The sequence below is a fragment of the Sciurus vulgaris genome (assembly GCF_902686455.1).
Source record: "Sciurus vulgaris genome assembly, chromosome: 1".
Lineage (NCBI taxonomy): Eukaryota > Metazoa > Chordata > Mammalia > Rodentia > Sciuridae > Sciurus > Sciurus vulgaris.
The window spans coordinates 126,088,911-126,107,930 of record NC_136461.1 but is presented as its reverse complement, the minus strand read 5'-3'; the positions used below and the strand labels follow the sequence as shown (position 1 = coordinate 126,107,930).

The 19,020-nt window shown below is 36.8% G+C and overlaps 1 protein-coding gene across 2 annotated transcripts; it reads left to right on the top strand.

Moving 5' to 3' along the window:
- Window positions 1–3,066: 3,066 nt before the first annotated feature.
- On the top strand, window positions 3,067–14,638 carry CLXN (calaxin). 2 transcript variants are annotated; one of them, XM_079155687.1, is made up of 7 exons: window positions 3,067–3,223; window positions 8,069–8,227; window positions 8,986–9,090; window positions 9,909–10,060; window positions 10,415–10,519; window positions 13,116–13,198; window positions 14,051–14,638. In XM_079155687.1, exons 1-6 carry the CDS (start codon window positions 3,166–3,168, stop codon window positions 13,173–13,175), a joined length of 639 nt encoding a protein of 212 aa, XP_079011813.1. In that variant the 5' UTR covers window positions 3,067–3,165; the 3' UTR covers window positions 13,176–13,198; window positions 14,051–14,638. The 2 variants fall into 2 exon arrangements, with proteins under 2 accessions (XP_079011813.1, XP_079011812.1); XM_079155686.1 differs by having other exon boundaries at window positions 13,116–13,215; window positions 14,077–14,638.
- Window positions 14,639–19,020: the final 4,382 nt, after the last annotated feature.

Genomic DNA, 19,020 nt, shown 5'->3' with positions numbered 1-19,020 from the left:
ATTTTAAGGCCCCACTGTGGGCATTGTACCCCTCCCTCCAAGGTGCCCCACACTGCATTTAGGGTACTATCCACAACCAAGTACCATAGGGAATGTAGGAGTTCATCCCTGCCTGGGCATTTCTCCCACCAATTTTCATTAATACAGACTGTATGACATGTCTGTGTTATTAAACTTTAGAAATATAGACAAGGGATAGATACAGTGATTAAAATAGACTTAAACATAGGAATAGAGATAGCACATCATGTAATGTACAGTCTAGTAAAGGCAAGAGATTAGAAAGAGGAAGTAAAGTTATTCCACATAATGCCAAGTGCTAGAAAGGAAAATGTCCTAAGAGAATGGGGAGGAGGGATTCAGGTCCAAACAGCTCTTTGAAGAATTGCCATTGGAGGTGAGTAGGAGTAAAAAATATGAAAGAAGTCATGAGTGTGACAGTTTTCAATGGGTTTCAAGCACTAAAAGTAGTTTGTCACTACAACATTATAGCAAAGGAGGAAGTGGCCAGAGGTAGGAGTGGAGATTCAACCACTCAAACAGTTGGCTAAACTGAAGTTCAAATTTTTCATCACTGTCTCTACAAAATAAAGTTAGTAAAATTAAATTTAAATGGTGTAGATAACCACTCTCTAAATTTTCCTTCTATTAAGGCAATTTCATAATAAATTTGTAATACACTGAATTTGGAGATCAATTCTATGATGTAATTTCCTAAACAGCTTCCAAATGCCTTCATCATAAAAGGTCCATGTTAAAGGAAAACACTTTCATCAAGTCAAGGTCCAAGCTATTTATCATGGCAACATTCCAATGAATGGTGAGTCAAAGGGAAGATTGTTTTGCACACAAAATTAAAGGAAACATTATAGCATTAATAGTCACTTTAATGTATTTTTGTATTTACAAAAGCATCCATATGGAGGTTGCTTGAATTTTGGAAAGTTCTGTGATCATTTAATGCACAGTAAAATTTGTGTCCAATACAAATTAAACACAATCTTTATTGATTGATTTGATATGAGGTAACCATTCGAATGTAATTGCCTTACTCTGAGAAAGCCCTTGGGGAAAAGCAATCCTGAGTCTACTCAGCACAAGCAGCTAAAAACTACAGAAAGAAATTTCCATTTTGCTTGAGATGTGATATGCTGGTTCTACAGGCTTACAACTTGTTTCTTACATCTAAAAATATTGAGTTCAATAACTTACACAAGAATATAATGAAAGCTCTGACGTTTACCCATATTGTGAAAAAACATGTCTCAAATAAATACTGTACTTCCCGGATAAAGATTTGTAAGCCTTCATGGTAAGGTCAGCTCTGCAGTCCACACTTGTAAAGCCATGAGTTTCACACAATTTGTTCAGATTCTTTTAAACTGAAAGAACAGCATGGAAGAAAGAACTGGGGGTTGTGCAGGAGAGAAGAAGAAACCTTACAAATGTTGGTCAGCAAGTTAAGAAATGGTTGCCTGCTATAACAAAAATTGCCTATTTTAATCTCAACAAGCTGTGATATTGTCCCTACATCAATGTTTCCACTTTAAGGGAACATGGATGATGGGTCTTGGTGAAGTAATACCTGATTATCTCACGTAAAGATGCTCCCCAGAAAGCACCAATGTATTCTGCCTTCCAAGATGCCTGGGCATGCTCATCAATGTGCTCACTACCAGTGGAGGCCTGTTCCCTAAACACACGCACAGGGAGACTTTCAGCACACCTTGTATACCCACTGCTTCTCTTATTAACTACTGACAACCAGTATGATTCCCTGTCTTTTGAAATTAGTACCTTAACATTCTATATAAATTCAACATTTGCTACAACTCTTCAACCTAACAACTCAACCCCAGCTCTGGTTTCAAACAGTATCTCAATCCTTTATTCCACAAACAAATGAAACAACAAAAGAAAACCAGAGACCTCAACACTGAAACTATTTCATTTGTAATTGTTAAGGCATGGTTGACAGAACTTTTTTTTTTTTTTTTTCTTTCAATCTCAGGATGGTAGCATGTATACTATAAAATACTTTGAATTTCTAAGGCATTTCCCCCTCTGAAATTAAACTAGTAGACAGTCTGGAGAACATTGTGCATTTGTCCTACTGGCTGAGCTACCCCAATCTACTGCTGTTTTAATTCAAACAGGGTTGTACCATCTGCAGTTAAAGAGCAGAAAGTCCCCCCCCACACACACACACACACTCTCTACAGATTTAAGAACTGTTCTTTTCTTGAAAGCACAGAAGCTGTACCCCACGCCTAAGTGGCAGTTAGTCTGTTTCCATTTGGGACAATGCCTCTTGAACTGGTTTAAAAATTGACACTGACAACCTCCACCCCTGAAGAATGAGATGGGGGCTGGAGGAGAGCAAAAACGAATCCGATTTCCTCTTACTCTCAGAAAGGTAACCACAACATAAAGATACTTTGTGCCAGACTCCCTCCTGGTGTCAGAGCATAAACACTGACAATCTAATAGGCAGTTCACCGGGAAGAAAAGCTCCTCCTCACCCTCCAGCACACGGTAGCTAAAACAAAATGGATAAAACACTTGCTATTTCGTGGAGTTTTCCCAATTCCCCCAGATCTCCTGGAGACCATAAGCTTTTCCTTGAGGTGTACGCTCATCCCCCACCCCCAAGAATTCCTCACACATGTCCACACTATACTTTTAGACTTTGATGATTTGCTATGCAATCAGACTCTGTGAATCCAAAAGACAGTGGCAACTGGAAAGAAAAACTCCAACTTTAGCAAACAGAATGCAGTCTGCAACCAGCGGGGCTGAAACTTTCCTCCTAGGACGCCGTGCGTGCGCTGTGTGCCCGGCCATTCCAGCCACTGCCAATCCCACTTTGTGTGTCGGTCGTGCGGGCAAGTCGTGAGCCTCTGCCCGGGAGCCAATCGGCGGCGGACCCAGGCGTTGCCTTGTCCTCACAGTGTGCTAGTACCGCGTAGGCGTCACTCGAGCCCCAGCCGGGGAGCCAATCAGCGGCCAGCCCGGCCGTTGCCATGGCCCCTCTGTCTATTAGGCCAGAGCTTGCACAGGCAGCGCTGAGAGCCAGCCCAGTGCCCTATTCCTGAGATTTTTGAGGGTCCCTGCAGCCACGCGCCCAGAGACACTGGCCACCGCCAGATTCCATGAGCTCCCGACATGAACCGAAAGAAATTGCAGAAATTGACCGACAACTTAACTAAAAATTGCAAGCACTGTAAGTAAGAATCAAGTTTTGGACAAGCTGAAGTTCCTGGGCCAAGTCTGGTCCTACCCAGTGCAATTTCCTTGCTTTGCCTACTTTCTGCCTCCAGGACCTGTGTGACGAAGGGGCCACCACCAACCTCTAAGACAAGTCTGGAAGAGAATTCCATCCTGGGATGTTAATCTCCTTGGGCGGGCACCGACGCACAGGACCTAGAGAACTGATATTCATGCATGCATTTAGTTCTACCTACGCTGCACTTTCCTTGTTCATCAGACCTCTTTTCCCTTTGCACTCGTCTTCGGTGCTGGGATTGAATTCAGGGCCTCTCACGTGCTACCCAAGGTTTCTACCAGTACTAATCTACATCTCCAATCCCACCCCACTCCCACACCCTTTTCTAAATTTTGAGATTGGGTCTTGCCATATTGCCTATGCTGACTTCAAATTTGAGATCCTCCTTTTTCCTGCCTCAACCTCCCAAGTAGCTGGGATTGTTTTGCATATGACACCACACCGCACTCTCAGACCCTCTTCTCAATTTACTTTTACATGATAAAAGTGAGATAATATGTGCTCATGAGACATGTGGTTTTAGCCGCAGATGTGTTGTAAAAGAAGTACTAAAACCACCAGAAAAAGCAGCATAACCAATGTACATGGTGCACCTTAGCCTGTTTATCAGCTCTTCCTACAGCAAAATAAATGATTGTTAAGTTCTGGAAGCTTAACAAGAGATCCATGGGGAAAATAGTCATAAATATCTGATCTTCTTTAGGAAAGATGAGTTGAAGTGGCACAGAAACGTGTCTCAGAGCAAGGTTTGTTTGGAAACAAAATTGCTTAGCAAAGCTAAACATTTGGTAAAGCATCTGTTCACAACTTTAGACTTTGGCTTTCCAATTACTAATAGAGTGGAAAGGTGTAGGAGATTTTCCAGGTGACAAAGTGAGTGCTTATTAAAGATAGCTGTTCTAATCTCTCCTTTGAAAAGGAGTCCCAGAACTTCATAGAACACTTTAGTATTGCATTCCAACTGCACTTTGGCTAAAAATCAGTGGATTTGGTTCAGAAGAGGACGATATTGTCTGGTTCACAGGCTTCCAAGTTGTATGCTGATTGCAAAACTACTGGCCACCTGAGAAAACAGGAGAAGCCATGATCCTCAAAGAATTCCCATTATGCAAACAAGGAGGAATAAACATGTTTAAATGTGATTACAGGATATAGTGCTTTCTCATCATCATTAGTATCTGATATAATGAGTGGTAAGAAAGAATGCTCTCTTCGTGGGGTGGTGCTATAAGTAAGTTATGGTGTATATAAGCATTTTAAGATTCTTAGAAAAAGGTATTCTTTGATTGACGGTGTCATTATGGTTATTTTAATTTGATGAGGATTTCATTCTGTTGTTTTGTTAAAACACTAATTTCTAGGAAAAAACATATTCTTAAAACATCTAGTAAACATTTTTATAATACTCATAAACAGTGCAATAACTACTATACACAATACTGATTTTGATTTAGTCTCTGTTCAGTAAGTTTCCAGTGTATTGAAAACAAACGTTCTGTGAACAATTGAAAAGTGCGTATTTTAAAAGACAAATGAAAACATCAATCTTGATGTTCGTTCTTACAAAAAAATTTTAAGTGAGCCTTGAAAACTTTGAGATTAAAAGTAAACATTACAGCATTATGTTGAAATAGTTGTAGGTCATAATAATAATTGTAAATTTCTTTAAACAAAGGACTTTTACCTAAAGTCACCTTTCTTTTATAGTTGCCAGATGATAATGCAATAGATGAAATGAATACATATTGCTGAACCAGAGAAGAAGAAAAGATCTTAAGTGAGCATCTAGTTAATTCACCATCCACCATTCTATGCAGGTCACATGTAGAGCATTCCAGAAAGATGAAAGCCATTCTTGAATGTACCCTAATTTCATGCAGTATGGTATTCTACAATTTAAGAACTGTTTCAGCAAGCAAAGTACTCATGATCAAACTTTGATCAAAGGTTTGAGTCAATTTTTGAACTGAAAGTCAATTGATAAGTTCAGCTTATGTTCTTTAATTTTTATTTTAGTTGAAATGGGAAAATGTTGAATTAACATCCCCTCTGTTCATATTTAATACACATGAACACAGTACATTCTTTATGTAGGATTTTCTTCCCCAATCCCTAACAGGACTTTTATTAAGAGCTTTGCATGCACGTGTGTGTGTCTGTGTGTCTTGAATATAACACAAAACTTACCATTTTAACTATTTTAAGTGTAATTCTGTAGCATTAAGTACAGATGATACCCCTTATCAGTGGGGGATGTGTTGCAAGATCCCCTGAAACAGTAGATAGTACTGAACCTTGTATAGCCCATGTTTTTTCATATGTGTATATATGAATATATATACACCAGTAACAAATTTGAATTGATAAATTAGGCAAAGTAAGAAGTTAGCAGCAATAGTGAATAATAAAACAGAATAATAATAACAATATACTGCAATAAGGATTAGCTAAAACATAAATACTTTATTTCTGAAACTTTTCTATTTAGTATTTTCAGACTGTGGTTGACCATAGGTTACTGGATCCTTAGAAAGTAAAATTTCTAATTAAGCAGGGGAACTACTGTACATTCATACTGTTATTTAATTATCCATCAATCTCCAAAAAATTTCACTGAAACACTGTGTCTTGCAGAATAACTCCCCAATCACTCCTTCCCCCAACCACTGGCAGCAACCATTCTATTTTCTGTCACTGTGAATTTGATTTCATATAACAGAAATCATATAGTGTTTCTCTTTTTATGTCTTGAATTTTCACTTATCTTAATGTCCATCAACATTGATCCATTTTGTTGCATGTAAGAGGATTTCCTTTCCTTTTTAAAGCTGAGGAATCCATCACATTTTGTTTAGCCATTCATCCATCAATGAACACTTGGGTAGCTTCTATCTTTTAGTGATTGTGAATAATGCTACTATGAACATTGGTGTACTAGCATCTGGTTGAGTTCCTGCTCAAACAGATTTTGTGTGTATACTCAGAAGTAGAATTGTTGGATCATATGCCAATTCATTATACTGTTTTTTGGTGACTAATTGTTCATTTTAAAATCATAACCATTACATTTTTCTGCTACTTAATAGATTTACTATTTTCCTTTTCAAAGTTTTTAATTTTTTTCTCTTAAAATGTGGTTCCCAAAAACAGAAATCACACTGGAGCCTGTCTTAATAAACAGGTTGAGGTGTGATTTCTCCATTCTTATGTGTTGTCTTCTCATGTATGTATATAGATTTTGTCATTGTTTTTGAAAATATTCAACCATAATTTTACCTGGTTTTGAAATAAAATTTTCCCCATCTTCTTATACTTCATTTTTATACTCACTTTTATGTTATTAATGTCAGGCAATAACTCTTCCATTTATATACTTCAAATGGCAGTTGGAACACACGTAATTAACTCAGTGTTTATAAACACCATCCCTTATTCACTTATGTGTATCAACAAGTATCTGTGTTTGTGTACATCCTTTAGATACAAATGTCCTTCCTCCAAAGTACTAATTATTGAATGTTAATTTGTTAATTTTTATGTAGTCCTTAAGAGGACCCATATTAAGGTGCTAGAATATGCTCAAAATTTCTTTTTTATAAAATAAGTGTTTCTTATTTCAGAAATATGGCTTATGAATTCATGAAGGCTAAAGTGAAATGAAAATGAAAATCATTAGCTCTCAGGAGTATGGTATCTATTTCCCAGAAAAGCCAATTTGTAAATCTCATAAATTCTCATCATCAAAATTCTAGGAAAAAGTTTCCATTCTTTTTCTTTTTTTAGGCTAAGTCCTTCCTAGGTGACCTTTATTAACAGCAGATACCACTACTGATTTCAAATGCTTCCATGGTTTTTCTGATCCCCTCTTGGGAGAGGTATAAATAATTATTTCATTTGCCTATTAAGTGATTGTCCTGAATCAACAGATTAATAAGGCATGACTCATGTTTTTGGTATCCACAATGCCCTCCACAATTTGCCATTTGGACTACATGTTCTCACATTTCTTTTTTTTTTTTTTTTAATTATTTTTTATTTTATTTTATTTTATTTTATTTTATTTTTTTGGTGCTGGAGATCGAACCCAAGGCCTTGTGCTTGTAAGGCAAGCACTCTACCAACTGAGCTATCTCCCCAGTCTCTATTTTTTTATTTTTACAGACTGCATTTTGATTAATTGTACACAAATGGGATACACAAATGGGGTACATCTTTTCATTTCTATGGTTGTGCACCATTTTTAAAAACATTACCATTCTTATCTTAAATTAGACCTCTTCCAACCTTATAGAGATTAAAATCTGACACCACATTCATCATTCAAATGATTTGGCTAATATTATCTTTTTCTCCCCTAAACATGATTGAATTTGCATCTATTTAATATTTGAATTGTGTGGAGGAAATGCTAGTTTTCATTTCAATTTATCTTTGACCAGCATCACCCATTAAATTAGGGTCATGAGTCTCAAACCAGGAAAGTCTTTTGGAACAACAACGTATATGATGTGTTTGTCATCTTATATATATATATATATATATACACACATCTATATATACACATTATATTTATATCTTTATAATATAGATATATATCTACATAATATATATAAGTATATATAATATAATATATAGATATATAGAGAGATGTATATATATACATAATATAATATGTAAGTATTATGTATGTATATGACATAGTACATTAATACATATAAATATGCATCAATGTAAAACTTAAATATTAAAATGCACTCTTGTTTTACCTTTATTACTCTACAGTTAATAAATTTGAAGTGAACTGTCTTATAAAGCTTTTTTATAACTTGGTTGGAGATGTACCAGAGCGTCCAGTTGCAGTCATTGGACTAGATCGTAATGCATTTCGGAACATCCTGCACGTTACATTTGGAATGACAGATGACATGATCATGGACAGAGGTAAAAGACATACAATATTCAAATCAGTCAATTCTGGCCTTAACCAGAAAACATTTTAAAAGCTCAGAGTTTGATTGTAATCTTGGTAGGAGACTTAATGTTCTTTATTCCCAATTTATTTGAATGCACACATTTAATTTTCCAATGATCATTAGAGAAAGAGGTAATACTCTCTATATGTAAGACCATGTGAAAGGTTGAATAACTATATTTCCCTTATATTGAAAAGCTCAGAACATTTCTGGTTTTTCTTCACAAACATAATAATTATAACAGTTTCTAAAATACCTTTAAATTTCCTTATATCCTAGAAAATAACTCAATAAAAGTGGAATACAGTCTTATAATAATGTTACTTGTCTTGAGTAACAAAAATATGAAATTGTATTTTAATATTAATATATTTAGCACATCAAATAAGATTAACATTTAATATAGCAAAATATTACATTAAAATTAATTCATATATATAGATATTTAGAATATTCTTTCTTCCCACAAAACAGGAAGAGGAAATTCAAATGCACAATTAAAAGATTTTCTGATGTTATGATGTGTCAGTTTCCTTCTCTGTCAAATGAGAATAATGGGCTATGAGATCTTGAAGTTTTCTCTGAATTTTAAAAGCAAGTGATGCCAATGTAAATACATTATTGAGAATTCAGATGCACCATGATTGTTACATAGTATCTCTCATTCTCTTTTTAGTATTCCGATGCACCATGATTGTTACATAGTATCTCTCATTCTCTTTTTAGTATTCCGAGGTTTTGATAAGGACAATGATGGCTGTGTAAATGTATCAGAGTGGATTAATGGATTATCAGTGTTTCTTCGGGGATCCTTAGAAGAGAAAATGAAATGTAAGAATGCAGATTATCCTACTGGTTTGTACATTCTGATTAACATAGCCAAAACATTTAAATCACTGTCCCCCAACCGGCCAGTGCGGTGGGTGGGTGTGTTTGTTGGTTGGTTGGTCTGAATCCTCATTAGCTTCTTTTATGGAATGCATTTGAGTCAATAGGGATGAAAGAAAATAACTAAAAGGAAAATCAAGCAATTCTGAAGAGTTATTTATGCCAGGGAAGATTACATAGGCATTGCTATACACTCTAATTATGCACACATGTTGTTTATGTACTAAAGATTTAACATCTGAATTTTAAAGAGAAAAACAGAATATTGATTTAAGTGTTTGGATTCGCCCTCTCTCTCTCTCTCTCTCTCTCTCTCTCTCTCTCTCTCTCTCTCTCTCTCTCTCTCTCTCTTTCTCCCCCTCTTTTCTTTTAGTGCTAGAGTAGAATTTATTGAAGGATAGAAACAGGGATAGAACTCTCTCAGTCCTAGAGAGGAACCAGTAGCAGGTTTTCTGGGTGTTCTGATATTTAATTTTTGATTCTGATGAACTCTGAGTCATATTTTAATCAGTTTTCCAAGAGTTTCAGGATAAAAAATGTCCAATTTGTTGTTCCTTGGTGTGCTTTTTGATAGTTGAGAGTAAGGAGACTTCCTGAGGATTCTTGAATGCATTCAACATTTACTGTGAAAATCAGGTTATGCCAAGGTCTTCAGGGTTTATGAAGCACCAGAAAGAGAGACCTTAGCCCTCAAAACTTGGTCAGAGAAAATGTTAACTTAGGGATAGTATCAAATTCATAATTTGGTATTTTCTTTAAAGATTGCTTTGAAGTATTTGATTTGAATGGGGACGGCTTCATTTCAAAGGAGGAAATGTTTCACATGTTAAAGAACAGCCTTCTGAAACAACCATCAGAGGAAGACCCTGATGAAGGAATTAAAGATTTGGTTGAAATAACACTTAAGAAAATGGTAATGATGAGTAATGTAGAGTTTTATATTGAAATGCACAGGTCATATTTGGGATGGAAATAAGAATAATGGCTAATTTTTAGTTTTCTAAAAATTAAACACTTGAATTGTGCTATTACAATATTCAAAATTCTTTTGGGCTGGGGGTATAATTAAGTTTAGGAGTGCTTGCTTAGTATGTGCAAGGGCCTGGCTTCGATCCCCAGCAAATTCCCCCCAAATTCTTTTCAATTTCATGACCTAATTTCTTATTTTTCTAGAACTTTTCTTCCATTAACATTTGACTATGAAAATAAAAAGCAATTGTGGTAAGCATGTTACATGTTAACTGATGCGTTGCTGCTCACCCCTCAGGATCATGACCATGATGGGAAGCTGTCTTTTGCAGACTATGAAAAAGCTGTGAGAGAAGAGACTCTTCTCTTGGAAGCCTTTGGACCATGTCTACCTGATCCAAAGGTAACAATATTGCTTTTACGGAACTGTAACCCAAGTGTAATGTAAGATAAGCAGTCCAGAGCTTCTTGCTCATGGTGGACCAGATGAATCATGTTCACCCATGGAGAACAGCTTTTCAATACTGAAAGACCACTAAAGAAGTACCTGCCAGTTCATCTCATAGTACTATTGTAGCCAAGTGCTTTGCTTTTCATTCATAAACTCACTCATTCATGTTAGAAACAATTAATGAGACTTAATGTGTGCCAGAATGATGAAAGGCTCAACAACTTCCCTTGATGGAAAAAGACAATATGAAAATAATTGCATAACAGTGTGATAAGTATCATAATAATATTTAATAACTTATATGGTAATTAAATGCTTCACCTATGTCAGGCAGTGTCATAAGTACCATATCACTTCATTGAATCCATCTAAAAACTCTGTGAAGTAGACAGTGTTATTGTCCTTACTTTAAAGATGAGAAAACTAAGTCTCAGATAATTTAGGCAACTTTTCAAAGTTCATTCACTATTTGGCAGAGTGCCCTGAGTATTCTAGTGTCAGAGTCCATAGAGATGTATAGAACATGGTGATTGGCAAGAAAAGGGGCATCTAAATCAACTGTATGGAACCACTGAAGTTTTCAGAGTGAGCCAGAAGGGATTATCAGAAGAACTGGGTTTTGAAGGAGAAAATATCCAGGTCAGAATGGTGGGAAGCAAAAAGAATGACATATATATAAAAGAAAGAGGGACAGTGAAAAATGAAACAGTAAGCAGAAGATGAAAATACATCTGTCTTACATGAGAACTTGGTGTATATGAGGCTGGAGATTAGGTGGCAGACACAAAGAAGGAACATGTGTGACTTGGGTTTTGTCTTGAAGATGATGGAAATTCACTGGGGGTTTTAAAAAGATAGAGTTATGTGATTTCTTCATATTCCAATCCTTTGAAGTTTTAGTTTATATCACCAGTTGCCTACTTGACATGTCTTCAACAAATTCTGGATTTTTCCCAAAATCTTACCTGTCCCTCAGTCTTCCCTGTCATTAAATATCATTCCAATGCACCCAGTTTTTCATTAAGAAACAAGAACCAGCTTTAATTTCTGTCTCCTCAAAAACCTATGATTGTAACCTCTTCCCACATCTATCAACCATCAGCATACATCATCTGTCACTCAGCCCAGATCATTAGTTTTATTGATTCCATTATTGTCCCCCTACTTCCTTTTCTCCAGAATATTCAATATATTTAAAAATGCCAATGCTATCACACTCTATCCTTGCTCAAGATCCTCTAGTGGGTTTGGAAATAGATACAGTGGCCTCTTTCTGTCTCCCCAATCGCATCTTCTACTATCTTCTATTCTCTCATGCCACTGGAGCTATACATCATCTTGCTGTTCTTCCCTCCATGCTTTTGCACCTGCTGTTGTCTCACCTGGAAGTCCTTTCCCCATACCATGGCTCAGTCTCTTTCTTCATCTAATCTCTGTGCAAACTCATTCTGTGTGTAGCACATAGTAGGTGCCATGTAAATGATGGAAGGAGGGATGGAAGGATGGATGGATGGATGGATGGATGGATGGATGGATGGATGGATGGATGGATGAGTGGGTACATGGATCTCAAAAATGCCTGATGGAGAGTTCTGGATCTGGATCTCCTTCCTCCTCCTTAGGAATTACTTCATCATTCACCTTTACTCCCTTAGTTACCTTTACATGACTTCCCTCTCTAGTAAAACCTTCCCATTAGGACTTTAAATATTTTAAATGGTCACATATGAAAAACAAAACAAAAGGAAAAAAGAGAAGAAATAAAGGAAGGATTGAGGGAAAGTGGAAGGGAAGAAGGAAGGATGGAAGGAAGGAAAGAAAGAAGAGAGGGAGGGAGGGAGGAAAGAAGGGAGGGAAGAAGAAAGTGAGACAAAGAAAGGGCAGAGAACTTAATTTCACAGTTACTTCTAGCTCTTGTCTAAATGGTTCCTTCTCACAGTCAAGGTTCTTGAAAGGATTGGCCAGCTTTTGGATCTACATTACTGTCATCTTCTCATTCACCCCTGTATCTGCTGTTGCCAGGGTTGCCCTACCTTTCTGTTAATAATCCTGTGAACACTCTTGGGTCCTCATCTTGAAGCACATCTCTTCATTATTCAAAGCTCTCAGTCTTCCTTTTTCTGTTCCAGGAAGCCTCCCCACTTTCCTCCATGGCTCTGCTGTGCCTCAATCCTTCCTCTAGGACTCCCAGAATTCAATATATGCTGATCCCTACTGCAGTCCTCATGGCCCTCAATTGTACACCCAGTTTCTGGCCAGTCTCTGATACTAGGTTGGAAGCCCTTGGAGAACTGTGTCATGGGGTCTTGTTCATCCCTGTGGACCAAGAACTAAGCATTGTGCTAGGAATATAGTCAGTACTAATGAAGCCTATGAGAGAAAATAACCACATGAACACTTGAAATCCTTGTGCTCTCTCTCCCACAGTTATCCTTTCTCTCTACAAACATTAGAGAGACATGTAGAGCATTTTGTTTTTGTTCTACCTCTTTTGGAAGTCTGTGATTTGAGTCTATAAGTCTGTAAGTTGAGTATGTTCATTTTGCAGAGCCAGATGGAGTTTGAAACCCAAGTATTCAAAGATCTAACTGATTTCAATGATATGTGAATTCTAAATGTGCACTGTTTCAAGTGAGTACAAAAGAAAGGTACACATGTAGTTTATTTTTTCTACTAAGCTTAGAAAGATGATGTCAAATTGTGCATCTGGGGGTGGTGATGGGGTTTCACTTGTATATATCTCTTAACTGTGGTGTAAGATGCAAGTAAAACCAGAGGGTAGACAACAAGTTCCTTGTTAGAAGGGAGCCTTCTAATAAATATTAATATTTCCAATATTAGTTTAGTTGGGTTTGGTAAGACAAGTTAACATTCCTAGAGATATTTGCTCATATAGACTATCTTTCCAAGTACATAACTGTTATAAAATATCTGGATTCATTAAATTAATGGACAGATTATATAATCATCAATTATGAAAACCAATATTCTTCATGTTGGAAGGAGGTTGGGTATACTTTGAAAACTCATGGAAACTACTGAATTTCCTTTGGAGAAGGTTGGCATCAAAAATAATACTTTCATTTCACATTGAAACACCCTTCTTACAGGAACTAGGGTGGATTCAGAGAAATGAAAGTTACATGGAGGATATTTTAATATGATTTATATAGTTCTGTGAGGCTTTGCCTTAATCACCTTACCAACTTGTAAGTGTCCAAGGCAGGGATTTTATCCACACATATCTTTATATCTGCCATAGCAGTTAGTCCTCTGCATGGGCCCTCTATAAATGCAGTGCATCAGACTGAAAGCTGAATATCACTACAATGTAAGTACAGACTTATGGTGAGCAGAGAAAGAGGAACACGCTCTCTGTTTCTTAGGCTTAATGGATAATGAATGGGAAGTTTTCAGTTAATTTTGGAGTCATTCATCTTCATTGCAATTGGATGTCAAAGTCCTCCTTTCCTCTGTTCCCAGTATCTCTCCACCCTAACCATCCTCAGGGTCCCTTGGCACTGCCTGACTGCACTGCAGTGTTGCAGTCCCCTCATTGCCTGGATTCCTCTTCTGGAAGTTCTCATCAGGAATGGTATATATTGTGTGCTAAGTGTGTTCACCAGCTGTAAACTCTAAAAGAGATACCTTCCTCTTCCCTGCAGCTGCTCTGCAGCAGACACTTGTGGACATTACATGAAGCATGAAAAAGATAGGGCACAGTTAGTTTTGTGTGAGCTACTTTCTAACACATGTAGGCAGCTGAGAGAAATATACATCATATCTGCCCCCTACATGTGCTGTTATTTAGATTTTGTTACTACACACACATTATTAAATTTAAACAAAAGAGTATTTTGTGTGGAAAAACTGGGCTGTAACTAATAAATGGGACAAGCAATTTTGTTAAATTAAAAAAAATTACTGCATAAGGATTTTCTTAAAAATTTAGCTGCTTGTATAGGTGGACTTTGACACAATTATTCTATTTACAGTTGGTATAAATATAACACATAATGTTTTAAATTTTTCATCTTTACTGAGGCTATAATTAAATAAAAATTGTGTGTGTTTAAGGTATACAGTTTCCTGTCTTGATATGTGTACATTGTGAAATAACTACCAGTATCAAGGTAACTAACATATCCATTGCTTTACAAAGTTGTCATATTCTCTTTGGGGGTATAATTTACCTCTCTTAGTAAATTTCAAGTATTTAATAAGGTATTGTTAACTGTAGTCACAGTACCTGTCTCTAGAACTCATTCGCGAGTTTGCATCCCATGACTAACATCTCCCCATTTTCCCAACCACCAGTCTATTCTTTACCACTATGAGTTTATTTCCACATGTAAATAAGATTATGAAGTATTTGTTTTTTTCTATGTGGAGCTTATTTCAGTTCATCCGTGTTGTTGAAGATGACATAATTTCCCTCTTTTTAAAGGATGACTAGCATTCCATTGTTTTTATACATATATAGACATCTATACACATAATACATACATATATATCATAATTTATTTTTCTATTGATACCTATTTAGGCTGGTTTTATATCATGGTTACTGATGCTGAAATGAATGTGAGGGTACAGAAGTCTCTTTGTGATACAGATTTTATTTCCTTTGGATATATACCTAGAAATGGGATTGTCAGGTCACATGGTAGTTCTTATTACAAGTTTTTGAGGAGCCTAATGGTCACACTAATTTGCATTCTCACCAACAGTTTCCAAGTGTTCTTCCTTCTTCCTATCCTGACCAACACATGCTATTTATTTGTTTATTTATTTAGTCATTTTTGTCTTTTTAACAATAAGTCATTCCCAGTGAAGTGAGATATCTCATTTTAGTTTTGATTTATATTTCCATGATGATTAGTGATTTTGAGCACTTTTTAAACATATCTGTTGGCCATTTGTGTACCTTTGAAAAATGTATAGTCATATCCTTTGCGCATTTCTTCAGATTTTTCAGTTTCATTTGCTACAGAGTCCTTGGAGTAAGTATCAGCTGATGGTGTGGTAGCTCTGCCTCCAGGTGAGGACAATAGCTTGGACTCTGGGCAGCACCATCAGCAGGGGTCACTGCCACTGAAGACTCATTCATGAAACCTGCAGGTGTCTGTGATGATGGCAATGTCTGGGAGTCTTATTGGGGAAGGCTGCTGGGTTCTGACTGCTTTTTCCACAGAGAGGGGTCATGAGAGAGAGGCTCCCCCCCTTGTCACCTGTTCAGGCTGAGGAACGGAGTAACACAGGTAAAATACTGCCAACACTTTTCTATGCAACCATCTTGGGTTTTGAACCTTAATGGATTGCTGAATCTTCTTCACTTTACTCTCCAGCTCCCCCAGAGCTATTTTTGCTGGTGACTCATTACTAAATTATTGCTTTTGCAGGGGAACAAGGGCCAGGGCCTCCTTATTCATCATCTTGCTGATACCACTTCCTGGCTTTTAATATTTAATTGATTTTTTTTTTTCTTATTACAAAGTAACTCAGGCTCACTGAAAAATATTTCAGAAATTTAAGAAATTTAAAAAAATAAAATGAACCATGGATTAATATTCTGATAGTCAGGTTCTTTTAAAAAGCATTTGTAAGTATACTTATATTTTAGCAGAGTATACCTACAATTTTCAGATGATAACATTGAAAATGCATTTTTGTGAACCACTTTTTAATTGTGCCACTACCCCACTGACATTTTCCAGACTGTTCAGTATCTGTCTATGGCCTGGTTTATAATGGTTGCCTACTGTTTCATCACAACATACTGTGCAAAATCACTTGCCTGCCATTGACATTGTGGTTGTTTCCACATTGTTTGCTATTATAAATAATTCTAATAGTGTACATTCCTATAGTTTAATCTTTTCATATGTCTCATTACTTACTTTCTTGGCCTAAGTTTGTAAAAGTAAAATTGTTGGGTTAGAGGCTCTGTGTGGTTCTGAGATTTCTAGCACATGCTGCCTGGTCGCCATCCACAAAGGCCTCCCAATTGAACTGCCTTGCCCAATGTGTGAAATACCTATCCCTTTACCTACAGGTAGCATGCTTTTGCTTTCCTTACGATATCCTAGACCCTCATGATTGTGATTTTAATTTGTCATTTCAACATATATATTTGTACCTAAACTTTTTATTGTAGGTTGACTACAACCTATTCTACTACTTGACATTATAAAAAAAAAAAAAAGTTAATTATAATCAAAAATGAAAAAAAGAAAACAATTTCAGTGCAGCTTAAGATGCTTCTTGCATGGGACTGAAAGAACTCTTAAGCTCTAAGAGCTTCTTTATGTATATCCTTTCTACCACTGCTCATCGCAGTGTGCCCAAAGCATTTCTATTACTATATCTAGAGTGTAAGGTTCCCTTATTTTCACTACTGTAATGTAGCTAGTATATGATTTTAACAAGAAAATCTACTCACTGGATAGCAAGATCCGCTGCATACATACAGAGTACTTTTGAAGGAAAACTCTCTCCCCTTCAGACCATTCTGGGCTCTCACCTCCTTGGGGTCAGGTTTGGCATCACCTAATCTGCTCTTAGTACAATCAACCTAGAACCCAGTTGTTGCCTACCTTTTGGGTTATTGAGTTGGGACTATGGACAAGCAGTTATCATTTGGAGAGTTGGGTATAGTCTTCCTCCCATGGGCCCCTCAGTAACTGGCTTCCTCTTCTCCCATCATTCCAGGACTAGTAAAAAGTCAAACTGGGCCCCCTTGGGAGAGGTACACATCACCCCACAAGTAGCACAGAGAGATTCTGTTTGGGAAACACTCAAGTACATTTTTTTTAACTACAGGATTTAAAAACCACCACTGAAAACTGGTAGTCCTACATTCTTAACCCACAAATATCTCTGTGTACAAGACTGCACTTGTAAGAAGCCAGACCTGCAATTGCTCACACCATAAAATCATCCAAAACATTCACTAAGTTTCCACTCTGTGCAACACTGTGAGGGTTAATGAAGTCTAAGTCAGTTACCCCTGTCCTCAGCTCATTTATGGTGGAAAATGACAATTATATATTATGCACAGGTTATTATCACCTATCACTGTTTAAGTTTATGATAACAGCCCCTCTCCTTCCAATACAAGTATAGTTGTATCATTTTAAATTAAAGAATTGATAAAGGGATTTGAAATCTAATATGAAGATTACCATCTGGCCACAGTTCTTCTGAGCTGCTTTTGGATTCTCCTGAACTTAGTTTAACTGGATCCAATTCCCTTAAGAAATATTCCCAACCTCTTTCACAGTTGTCCAGAGTTAATGGCTAATTCTCAGCAAGTGTGGTCAACAGAGGGTTGAGAATTGCAATTAGATATAGACCATAAATGATACATAATAAAACAGAAATTTAAACCACAAGTATATTAGTTATAATTTAGCCAATCGTAAGGATGTTTGGGTGATATTTCAAAAATACAGGCAGCAATAATAATTTTGTATTTCTGGTGACTGCACCCTCCCTCAGAGTGGAGTAGATGATATCTTGATATGTTTTCCAGTCTAAGTTAACATTAAGGAAGAAGCCAACCCAAAAGCATATCAAGAAAACCAAAGCCCCCCCTCATAAGAAGTATCTCGAGGAAACTTGCTTAGTATCAGGGAGAGTAAAAAAGGAAGGGAATCTAACACTGAGGTATCCTGAATGAAATTAGATATGCTTCTGTATTTGAAATGTTTTTATCAGGATGTTATTAACCTGAGCAACAACTAACTGCTCACAATTCCATCCTTGGTAATTTGTGGCTTTCTGAGTACCTCATGCCTCCTGCTTAATCCATCAAGAAAATATTCCTCCCCCTAAAACACACATCCTCTTGTTTATTTTTACCTTCCTCCTGCCTGCTTAACTCCACACTACTCCTATTATGTGGCCCCAGCCAGGCTCACAGAGAGCTCCCTGGGGTGAGGACTTGACAACTTAAAGGACCTGTGAACAGACCTGTGAAATACAGGCTGTCCTTCCCATCTTCTGTCCACATCTCCAAAGCCTTTGTGTAGATGAAGGGTATCCTGAACAAGCTGTGGTCTAGGTGAGGATACCGCATTTCAGACTGTGACACTGAGCCTAGGATAGAGAAAAGCCTGGCAATGCAGAAGAATTCAGAAGTTCTCCCTGAAGGGGGTGTTTGGAATTTGAGTCCCCACCTCCTAGGATGAACCATTAACACAAAAGCGCAGAGCAGTCTAGTATGCTAATTAAAACCATTTGGTTAAGTCTTCCTTAATTAACCTTTCAGAAACATAGTGAAGTCAGAAAATGGAATAAAACAATCCACATAATTCCAATAATACATTATACAAAAATCCAGTGAGCCACTTATGTGCCAAACTCTCCACATTCATATAGCATCAATTTCTCACAACTATCCTAACAGTTAAACATGACCATTGTTTATTATTTTCACCTTACAGATTGAG